The sequence below is a fragment of the Mytilus edulis genome, chromosome 9 (genome assembly GCF_963676685.1).
Source record: "Mytilus edulis chromosome 9, xbMytEdul2.2, whole genome shotgun sequence".
Classification (NCBI taxonomy): Eukaryota; Metazoa; Mollusca; class Bivalvia; order Mytilida; family Mytilidae; genus Mytilus; species Mytilus edulis.
In genome coordinates, this window is record NC_092352.1 from 83,704,103 (window position 1) to 83,716,285 (window position 12,183).

Here is a 12,183-nt window from a genome sequence, read left to right on the forward strand (position 1 = left end):
ATCAGTCTGGAGTCTGGACATTAAAACAATACATCATAATTTTTTTAATTTACAAGTCTTTTTGAAAATAACTAAACAATTTGTCTTATTTGGAAAACTTATTATATATTGCTTTTTCTAAAAACGTTTTCCAAAACCTTATGAAAGCGGAAAAGAATATACAAATGTATTTTTATGACATTTCATCAGAACACTAGTAGTGATATCAACTGAGAAAGAAAAGTTTCAATGCTATCTATTTTGTTCATCGTGAAAAATTATGTTATAAGCAAATTTTTTTATCATTTTTTATATCAAGGTGCATAATTCATGTTAGTGCAAAATGCTAAACCAAAGTGCTTCCCTTACTTTATCAGTGGGGAAGTTAAATTAAATATTACTATATAACGCATTGGTTGTAGATGATTCAAATACAATTATAAACAAAGGAAGATAATTCAAATATTGAAAGATGATCACAACAATTACATCATTGATATTTTTAGAAGAGATATTAGATTCCTGCACTGTGCAAAAGCTTTGCAATTTTCTTGACAAATATAAATAAACTCATCATCATCATTTCGTAACTTGAATAGCAGAGCATATATTACATTGATAATTTTCATGAAATATTCATGGATAGGATGTGTAGAATGTTATGATAAATGCACTATTTTGTGTGTATCTCAAAAATAGTGATTAACCTTAGATATCAAGTCAGTACCATATGATTTTGATTGCATTTTATGCATTTTACTCATGCAAAAAGTATTGCCGACTACAATTCATCCTGCAATAATTGACAATCAGATTGTTCTGTATTATACACTTTCAAGTTTCGTTTTACTCTCTGGAAGGATGGTTTATACATTTATAATGTAACATTTGTTCATGTCTGTGAACTTATTTTATGTTGCAAAAGAATTGGAAATAATTTTATATACATGTACATTGTATATCAACATTATATAATTATTTAGTTAATAAAATTAGAATTAATTTATCTATTTTAATTTGAAGTTTGGTCATGTTGGTTGGTGTATGTTTGACGGTGCATCTAAAAAGCTATATCACAGCTAGGATTTATAAAATATGAATCCTTAAACACAGTGATATAAAATAGTGATGTAAGCGTATAATAACCTAGAAGTTGTGGTATGAATGCCAATAAGATATAAGAAGATGTTGTATGAGTGCCAAATAGACAACTCTCTGTCCAAGTCACAATTTTTAAAAGTAAACCATTATAGGTCAAAGTATGGTCTTCAACACGGAGCCTTGGCTAACATCGAACAGCAACTTACAAAGGGTCTCAAAAATTACTAGTGTAAAACCATTCAAACAGAAAAACCAAAGGTCTAACCTATATAAAAACAAGAGTGCACACGCTGAAATGTCTCACCTTCTTTACTTACCATTGATATTATGTTGATATAAAAGTTTACTTCAACTATCAAATACTCTTAACATGATCTAATAAAATGTAGTCAAGGTCAGATGAACCTAATTTTAATATATATACACTTTAACATCATTCTTTACACCAAATATGCTTGAAATATAGTTGACCTTTTGCAATTCTAAGAAACAAACTAACCAGGAAAACTCAAAATTAATCAATGAACCAAGAAAATGAGGCCAAGGTCAGATGAACCCTGTCAGACAGACACATATACCTTACAATCAATACATACCCCTTATATAGTTGACCCAATGCTTATAGTTTTAGAAAAATACACAAAAAAACAAAACTTAACATTAAGCAATGAACTGTATAAATGAGGTCAAGTTCCAATAAAACATGCCAGACTTACATGTACATTGTAAAATATTTTCACACAACAAAAACAGTTGACCTAATGAATAAAGTATTAGAAAAAAAACCAAAACACAAAAATTTTACTTTTACAACTGAACCATGAAAATGAGGTCAAGGTCAGATGACAACTGCCAGTTGGACATGCACACCTTATATTCCTTCCATACATCAAATATAGTAGCCCTCTTGCTTATTGTATCTGAGATATGGACTTGACCACCAAAACTTAACCTCGTTCACTGGTCCGTCTGAAATATAAAGCTTTATACAAATGTTTACATTGCCAGATATTAATACCTATGTCTCGCATACATACATACATACTGCTTCTTTTTCACAGTCAAAGACTATAGAGAATATTTATGAATTCATTTTTAATTAAAAAACATTACATCATCTTCCCATGTGTCCCCTTGAATTATGTTATATCACATACATATATAATCAAATCTTTAAAATTTCATTTTATAAGAATTTGTATTATCTAAATTTGTTTGCTTATTCTCTTCAACATGTTCAATATCACAATTAAAAGTGCTTAAATCTGTCTTCTCTGTTCCTTGAGAACCATTTTCAAAATGTCTGCTTTTTACGGAATTGCATTTAAAATGGCTGTCGTCAGAAGAAGTTGAAATGTCTTTATCACTAGATACTTTCAAGAGTTCAAAGTCCTGTTTTATATCAGATATCATTCTACAGCTTGTATCATTCATTGCAGTATTGTCACAACCAGTTTTGGTCAATTTCACATCGTCTTTTTCAAGTGTATTACTAAGCGTGTCCCCTGCTTCATTTGTACTGCTAGCAGCTGTTGTTGGGTTACTGTCACTGCCATTTTCATTTAAAGGAACATTCTCCACATCTGTTTCCTGTTTACTAGAGTTGGTCTCTTCCTTTTCAGGATTCTTGACCACTTTTCTTTGAGGTATCACAGAAAAGAACGATTCTTTCCAATCGTTTGTCTCAGAATATTTCAAAAGAATTTCAAAAACTGAAAAAAAATATATAGTATAAATTATAATTAACGAAGCACAATGAATATCAAAAATATGATCATGAGTGCCAAATAATACCACTATTTCAGTTTCTACTAGTCATAAGTCAGAACTGTTGTCTCTATTTGGCAGTTAAACAGCATATTACCAATTAACGTCCTCATTTTCAAGAATAAAAACTTATTTTTTTTCTGTATATTACTGCATATTTTAAATCAATTTCTTGTGATAGTTTTTGAATGCTTTGGTTGAATATGAATAAATTCAACAAAACAAGCTAGTGGTAAAATATGTTGTACTGTAATCTAAATTGACAACAATTGTAAGTAATCCTACCAAAAGGGAGGTGATTCCCTATAGGTACTTGATCCAGTTTCTCCACCAAAAATTATGCTAAAAGCAGTGTTAAACACCTTCTACTCAATCAAATGACAAAAAAATCTTCAGTAGCGAAACTATAAGAAGTTGTCTGCTTAAAACATTTGTTTGTTGTACAAGTAACTAGAGGCATTAAATTGACAATGCATCTAAAGTCTTATGATGATCTGTAAAATGTTATCTCCCTTTCAAGTTTGGTATTCCATTAATAAACCATAAAAAAATCTTCAATACCATGATTAACTGTGAGTACTTTACGAGACTTCATCTCAATATACTGTCCAATAGGTAGCTGTGCATGTGACATTCCTTGTTCTACTGCAAGCTGATGACACATGCCCTGAAATAACATCAAATTACATTCAGGAAACAATATGGAAATTCAGATTTGTTCTACTGCAAGATGATGAAATAACATAAAACAACACATCAAATAACGTTCAGATAACAGTATGGTAATATAGTGTTGTTCCCCATGCCCTGAAAAACCCGGTAACATAAAACAGTTTCACATAAAATATAGTAATACAATCAATTTCTCTTTTTATTAATATAGTGCAGGATCAAAATGGCGTTAAAAATATAATAACAATAGACAATTATTGCTACAATAAAAAGAATATGATATTTTTTCTGTTTCTTAAAGAGTTTTATGTATATTGTGAAGGAGTCTTTTTTGCAGATTTTGATTCCTGCATATGGTAAAACATAGTAAATAAAATTTACACAATAATGAATCCTCAGTAGTTATATAATTATCTGGGGTGGAACCAATTTTTTCCCACAAGATATCCTCCTCTCCCACCCCTAAATTTGCCCCTGTAGAAAAAAAATTAAATGTACACATTTTCAATAGTTTGTAGGACTTACTATCATATGAAATTAAGGAGATATGTACATGTAGTTCGAGACTTCTGCTGAATAGAAATATGTGGGTCTACCTGATTCCTGTTTTCAAATTAGTCCATATTGAAGGATCCGAAAGTAAAATATGTTTGATTTCAACTGACATAAAAAAAAAATGGTGTTATTTATATGCTCAATATACATCTGCGGTCGTATCAGGCTGTGCATGGCAAAGCATTTTATTGCCTTTAGGTTTGTACTTTTTTTTTTTGGTCATGAAAATAAATTTTTAAGTCTGTTGTGAAGTTGCTAACATGAGAATACTCTAATTTACCTAAATTGTTAGTTTTTTTTACCAAACTTTTTTATGTACCAGACAAAAGTTTATTCTGTGCTTATTTTGTAGACTTCCCTTGTTTACAATAGAGTTACACCAATTTAATTTTGAGTCCATGTAGAGTCATTGAAAAATGAGTTTGAAATTACATCCAAACAATCCAAGATCCTGTAATGAGACCAGTACCCAAATTCCATACATCATTACATGTATGGTTAATTTCAAATCCTTTAAACTGGGATATAAACAGAGATTTTGTTTTATTTCATGCTGTAACTATTATTTTTGGAAGAAAAGGATATTCATGGTAACACATCTAATTTGCTCATTTTATTGAAACCCAATTGAACCTTTCCATAGATTCACCTGATAGTGACCTGTCCATTTAAACTTTTTGCAGTTCTATTGTCCCATTGAACAAATACAACAGGTATTGTTCTCTGTATAGTTTATAGTCACTCAGACCTTTAAATTTCTTCTAAGAGAAATCTATCACTCATTAATTAATCTACCAGAGTAAAAAGAAGATAATAAGATAATTGCACATGCAGGTATTTTTTGTTGAAAAGGTGCAATTTGGTTACTGAGTACAATTTTGGTACTGTGATGTTATATCATAAGTGTGTATTGCTAAATAGGTTGAAATGTGAACCTGATAGTGATATAGTGATAAAGTACTTGGTAGAGTAAAAATGTTTTGATCAGGGATAAACTGATGCATAAAATATGCAGGTGACTGCTGCAGCTTGAATTTTAAAGGATGTAGCCCACATTCTTCCAAGTAACATGCCCTGTATATACCTATTATGGACAGTGGTTTATTCTCATGGGTTATCATATTAATAACTCCATCTTCCCATAAAATCCAATTTTGGACAATATTGAAGCATACAATATATACAGTAGTCAGTTCTAAATGTACTACTCAGACTCAAGTCTCCTTTTACGATTAAACTTAGAGAGAGAAAACAAAACAGTTTCCATTTCCTGGGACTGTATAAGGTGTGACATAATCAATGAAAAGATGTCTTGAGAGTTTGCCATTTAGGAAGTACAGAATTAGAAGATTGTGAATTATTTGAATGTTTTAACTTTTGTTAAGTTTTGAATTAGTCTGTGGGCTACCATAGGATCCAGAGGGAGACCCTTTTCTTGGGAAAAAAATGATGATTATATAGGGAATAACTGAAGCATGACTGGAGCGCACCGTCACCCTCCCCCCCCCTTTATGAAAAATGCTGGATTCGCCATTGACTACATGAATAACCGTGATCACATTCAACTGTATAATTATCACTGTTCCTTGGTGTGGGGAATAATGATATGTGGCAGATGAACATAAGGAGTCATGGTCAACCAGTGCACCGGAGTTTGCCCGGCATGGCCAATTTGTAAAAAAAATGCGAAATGTATTGCTTGTAGAATTTTTTTCTTTGTTCCCATGGCTGGACGGTACTTTTACGCTAAATATGTTATCGTTAATTATGATTTTGTGACTCTTGAATGAAGTACCTGTGATTATTTAGGACATTTGCTTTGACCTCACTGATAATGGAATGTTGAAGCAGACGAAACATGGCGTCAGATGTTGTTGTCATAACTTCGGTAATTTCCGTGGTACAATAAAATTCAAATAAGCTACACAAGTAGCCAACATTTCTGAATTCTTGTTTTTGAAAACAAATAAAAATTCATGTCGTATTTAACATAGAAATTATTCCGATCTGTCCCGTTTTTTCAAGATCGCGTTAAAACGTTAACTTCGGCCGCCATTAAAAAAAATAATCGTACGAGATTTAGCGGGAGTGACGAAACTTTTCAGATGGGTCGTCTAGAAAGAGTTATCGTTCTTTGTCCCAAAACGATGCTTCTACCATAAGTGCCAGCATAGCTGGCATATCAAGTCAGTACTATCTTGATTTAAATGCATTTCATGCTATCTTTGGCCAAGATTTATTGTCAGGGCCCATATGCATAACACTATTGAAGTTCAGATTTGTTCCAAATGGAAGGGACGTTTCTACATGTCCTATGATAAATTAAAACTTAGAAGGAATATCATCAGTCTGGAGTCTGGACATTAAAACAATACATCATAATTTATTTAATTTACAAGTCTTTTTGAAAATAACTAAACAATTTGTCTTATTTGGAAAACTTATTATATATTGCTTTTTCTAAAAACGTTTTCCAAAACCTTATGAAAGCGGAAAAGAATATACAAATGTATTTTTATGACATTTCATCAGAACACTAGTAGTGATATCAACTGAGAAAGAAAAGTTTCAATGCTATCTATTTTGTTCATCGTGAAAAATTATGTTATAAGCAAATTTTTTATCATTTTTTATATCAAGGTGCATAATTCATGTTAGACTTAGTGTAAAATGCTAAACCAAAGTGCTTCCCTTACTTTATCAGTGGGGAAGTTAAATTAAATATTACTATATAACGCATTGGTTGTAGATGATTCAAATACAATTATAAACAAAGGAAGAAAATTCAAATATTGAAAGATGATCACAACAATTACATCATTGCAGGGATGGGGTAATTAAAAATGTAATGGTAATTAAGTGTAATGCATTACAGTTTTCCATGTAATTGAATGTAATGTGTAATTGAGCATTTTTTTAATTACATGTAATGGTAATTTAATTAATTACATTGAAAAAAGCATGTAATGCTCAATTACTTTTGAATTACATTTGAATTACATGTACTTTTATGGTGTTACAGTTAAGGATTTGTGTTTAATAATATAAATTGTAAAATTATATAAATTTTTCAAATATTTTTAATATCAATGCTTTTTTAATATATGAAGTCTGTAATTTATTCTGAAGTTTTTATATCATTTATTTGACCTACAGATTTTCTTAAATAGTCTTATGATTTAAAAAATGTGATAATCATATATGAGGGTTGTTCAGTTTTCAAGAAAGATCTTAAACTAAATAGATTGATATGTAATAAACCCCTTGTTAAACAAAAACAATAAAATGTGTCACTGTGAAACATCTTTCTGAGACAGTTCATATAGAATTTAAAATCACTGCATACAATCATTTTGTCAAATTAGTATACACAAAAGGATTATAGGAATAAAAATTAACAGCTGTAAAAACAAACAGCAATTAATCAGATTAAAATGTCCAGGGGCAATGCCACTATTACAGATATTTTATCTAATTAGCAAAATATTGCTAATATTTAGACATTATATACATTGTTTGTACTAAAAATTATTTTCAATATTGTGACAAGCACACTTTTTAATTTTTTTAAAGTAAAAAAAAATTAATTTTAAATTCATTTATAATTTCTTTATTCATATTACGTTTAATTCAAATGAGTTCATTTCTGAGATGTTAAAATACCCCTTGATGTATTGGCAAGTAAATAGGAACACATTCCCTTTTCTATCAATATAATGATCTTCTAATCATAAAACTTCCATGTCCTGATCAAGCAATATCTTGCACAACATTAGCTCCTGTCGAAAGACTATTTACAATTGCTGTTTTCAGACCAGAAGATTCAGACTAATTGACAAAACATTAAAATAACTCAATTAAATGATTATCAAATGCAATGCTTAAACTATGCTTACATGAATATTTTACACATTTCATACATGCATTATATAAACATGTAAAATATCATGTATTGTTAAAAAATATCATGATGAAATGTAATGTGTAATTTAATTAATTACTTTAGTAAAGTAATTGTAATTTAATTAATTACATTTCAAAAACTGTAATGTGTAATTAGTGTAATTGACCATTTTTGCAATGTAATGTGTAATTTAATTAATTACATTCCAATGTAATTGACCCCAAGTCTGCATCATTGATATTTTTAGAAGAGATATTAGATTCCTGCACTGTGCAAAAGCTTTGCAATTTTCTTGACAAATATAAATAAACTCATCATCATCATTTCGTAACTTGAATAGCAGAGCATATATTACATTGATAATTTTCATGAAATATTCATGGATAGGATGTGTAGAATGTTATGATAAATGCACTATTTTGTGTGTATCTCAAAAAAAGTGATTAACTTTAGATATCAAGTCAGTACCATATGATTTTGATTGCATTTTGTGCATTTTACTCATGCAAAAAGTATTGCTGACTACAATTCATCCTACAATAATTGACAATCAGATTGTTCTGTATTATACACTTTCAAGTTTTGTTTTACTCTCTGGAAGGATGGTTTATACATTTATAATGTAACATTTGTTCATGTCTGTGAACTTATTTTATGTTGCAAAAGAATTGGAAATAATTTTATATACATGTACATTGTATATCAACATTATATAATTATTTAGTTAATAAAATTAGAATTAATTTATCTATTTTAATTTGAAGTTTGGTCATGTTGGTTGGTGTATGTTTGACGGTGCATCTAAAAAGCTATATCACAGCTAGGATTTATAAAATATGAATCCTTAATCACAGTGATATAAAATAGTGATGTAAGCGTATAATAACCTAGAAGTTGTGGTATGAATGCCAATAAGATATAAGAAGATGTGGTATGAGTGCCAAATAGACAACTCTCTGTCCAAGTCACAATTTGTAAAAGTAAACCATTATAGGTCAAAGTATGGTCTTCAAAACAGAGCCTTGGTTAACATCGAACAGCAACATATAAAGGGTTCCAAAAATTACTAGTGTAAACCATTCAAAAAGAAAAACCAAAGGTCTAACCTATATAAAAACAAGAGTGCACACGCTGAAATATCTCACCTTCTTTACTTACCATTGATATTATGTTGATAGTCCTAAATATAAAAGTTTACTTCAACTATCAAATACTCTTAACATGATCTAATAAAATGTAGTCAAGGTCAGATGAACCTAATTTGAATATATATACACTTTAACATCATTCCTTACACCAAATATGCTTCAAATATAGTTGACCTTTTGCAATTCTAAGAAACAAACTTAACCAGGAAAACTACAAAATTAATCAATGAACCAAGAAAATGAGGCCAAGGTCAGATGAACCCTGTCAGACAGACATATACACCTTAAAATCAATACATACCCTTTATATAGTTGATCTATTGCTTATAGTATAAGAAAAATACACCAAAAAACTAAACTTAACACTGAGCAATGAACTGTATAAATGAGGCCAAGGTCCAATAAAACATGCCAGACTTACCAATATTTTCACACAACAAATACAGGTGACCTAATGAATAAGGTATTAGAAAAACAAACCAAGACACAAAAATTTAACTTTTACAACTGAACCATGAAAATGAGGTCAAGGTCAGATGACAACTGCCAGTTGGACATGCACACATTACAATCCTTCCATAAACCAAATATAGTAGCCCTATTGCTTTTAATATCTGAGATATGAACTTGACCACCAAAACTTAACCTTGTTCACTGGTCCGTCTGAAATATAAAGCTTTATACAAATATTTACATTGCCAAATATTAATACCCATGTCTCGCATACATACATACATACTGCTTCTTTTTCACAGTCAAAGACTATAGAGAATATTTATGAATTCATTTTTAATTAAAAAACATTACATCATCTTCCCATGTGTCCCCTTGAATTATGTTATATCACATACATATATAATCAAATCTTTAAAATTTCATTTTATAAGAATTTGTATTATCTAAATTTGTTTGCTTATTCTCTTCAACATGTTCAATATCACAATTAAAAGTGCTTAAATCTGTCTTCTCTGTTCCTTGAGAACCATTTTCAAAATGTCTGCTTTTTACGGAATTGCATTTAAAATGGCTGTCGTCAGAAGAAGTTGAAATGTCTTTATCACTAGATACTTTCAAGAGTTCAAAGTCCTGTTTTATATCAGATATCATTCTACAGCTTGTATCATTCATTGCAGTATTGTCACAACCAGTTTTGGTCAATTTCACATTGTCTTTTTCAAGTTTATTACTAAGCGTGTCCCCTGCTTCATTAGTACTGCTAGCAGCTGTTGTTGGGTTACTGTCACTGCCATTTTCATTTAAAGGAACATTCTCCACATCTGTTTCCTGTTTACTAGAGTTGGTCTCTTCCTTTTCAGGATTCTTGACCACTTTTCTTTGAGGTATCACAGAAAAGAACGATTCTTTCCAATCGTTTGTCTCAGAATATTTCAAAAGAATTTCAAAAACTGAAAAAAAATATATAGTATAAATTATAATTAACGAAGCACAATGAATATCAAAAATATGATCATGAGTGCCAAATAATACCACTATTTCAGTTTCTACTAGTCATAAGTCAGAACTGTTGTCTCTATTTGGCAGTTAAACAGCATATTACCAATTAACGTCCTCATTTTCAAGAATAAAAACTTATTTTTTTTCTGTATATTACTGCATATTTTAAATCAATTTCTTGTGATAGTTTTTGAATGCTTTGGTTGAATATGAATAAATTCAACAAAACTAGCTAGTGGTAAAATATGTTGTACTGTAATCTAAATTGACAACAATTGTAAGTAATCCTACCAAAAGGGAGGTGATTCCCTATAGGTACTTGATCCAGTTTCTCCACCAAAAATTATGCTAAAAGCAGTGTTAAACACCTTCTACTCAATCAAATGACAAAAAAATCTTCAGTAGCGAAACTATAAGAAGTTGTCTGCTTAAAACATTTGTTTGTTGTACAAGTAACTAGAGGCATTAAATTGACAATGCATCTAAAGTCTTATGATGATCTGTAAAATGTTATCTCCCTTTCAAGTTTGGTATCCCATTAATAAACCATATAAAAATCTTCAATACCATGATTAACTGTGAGTACTTTACGAGACTTCATCTCAATATACTGTCCAATAGGTAGCTGTGCATGTGACATTCCTTGTTCTACTGCAAGCTGATGACACATGCCCTGAAATAACATCAAATTACATTCAGGAAACAATATGGAAATTCAGATTTGTTCTACTGCAAGATGATGAAATAACATAAAACAACACATCAAATAACGTTCAGATAACAGTATGGTAATATAGTGTTGTTCCCCATGCCCTGAAAAACCCGGTAACATAAAACAGTTTCACATAAAATATAGTAATACAATCAATTTCTCTTTTTATTAATATAGTGCAGGATCAAAATGGCGTTAAAAATATAATAACAATAGACAATTATTGCTACAATAAAAAGAATATGATATTTTTTCTGTTTCTTAAAGAGTTTTATGTATATTGTGAAGGAGTCTTTTTTGCAGATTTTGATTCCTGCATATGGTAAAACATAGTAAATAAAATTTACACAATAATGAATCCTCAGTAGTTATATAATTATCTGGGGTGGAACCAATTTTTTCCCACAAGATATCCTCCTCTCCCACCCCTAAATTTGCCCCTGTAGAAAATAATAATAATCTGAGTTAATTAAAGCAGTATCAAACCTTATATTGGTTGTGGTCTACTAGTCCACCAATTATATACACATGGTCATCAGACAGATCTTCAAGTACATTAGGGGAATCACCTGACAAGTAAATAATCTTGTCTTTGTCAAATTCTTCATGATAATCATTCTCTGTAAAGTTCACCTAAAAATGGAAATAAACAAAATTAATTTCAGATATGTCCCTTCTGATAAGGTGGATCAAAAATGGTTGTTCTGGCTATCATCTCATTTATGAAACAGGTATCTAATTAATAAAAGTTATCATGATACTAAAAGCTATTTTTACATTTAAAATGAAATTTTTTCCTAAAAATGATATTTTGATCCCGCTCTTAGAATTTTGATTTTCCCCAATCCTGATGGTGTTAAATTTAAAAAAAAAAATAACTTGATTGATAT

General features: G+C 30.0%; 2 protein-coding genes across 3 annotated transcripts in view; both read right to left on the bottom strand.

Annotated features, from left to right (window-relative positions):
• LOC139489205 (tRNA methyltransferase 10 homolog A-like) overlaps positions 1 to 12,183 on the bottom strand; it is a 66,871-nt gene that overhangs the window by 10,055 nt on the left and 44,633 nt on the right. Inside the window, exons 4-6 of one of the 2 annotated variants that reach the window (XM_071275399.1) lie at positions 11,780 to 11,926; positions 11,149 to 11,254; positions 9,899 to 10,532 (exon numbers count right to left, since the gene is read on the bottom strand). The exons of the other annotated variant lie outside the window; for it this stretch is intronic. Of the exons in view, the coding sequence (XP_071131500.1) occupies positions 9,994 to 10,532; positions 11,149 to 11,254; positions 11,780 to 11,926 (792 nt within the window). The 3' untranslated portion in view covers positions 9,899 to 9,993. Of the gene's footprint in view, positions 1 to 9,898; positions 10,533 to 11,148; positions 11,255 to 11,779; positions 11,927 to 12,183 lie in introns of those variants that run through there. 2 annotated transcript variants of the gene reach the window in all.
• LOC139489208 (tRNA methyltransferase 10 homolog A-like) lies at positions 2,159 to 3,515 on the bottom strand. The gene is made up of 2 exons (XM_071275408.1): positions 3,409 to 3,515; positions 2,159 to 2,792 (listed from the first exon to the last, which is right to left on the bottom strand). Exons 1-2 carry the CDS (start codon positions 3,509 to 3,511, stop codon positions 2,254 to 2,256), a joined length of 642 nt encoding a protein of 213 aa, XP_071131509.1. The 5' UTR covers positions 3,512 to 3,515; the 3' UTR covers positions 2,159 to 2,253.

Bases quoted from the DNA above. Each gene is read 5' to 3' on its own strand.
- LOC139489208 (XM_071275408.1), bottom strand. From the start codon at position 3,511: ATGTGTCATCAGCTTGCAGTAGAACAAGGAATGTCACATGCACAGCTA. The intron at 2,793-3,408 runs GTATTGAAGATT...ATTTTTTTTCAG, and splicing joins AGTACTCACAGTTAATCATG to TTTTTGAAATTCTTTTGAAA.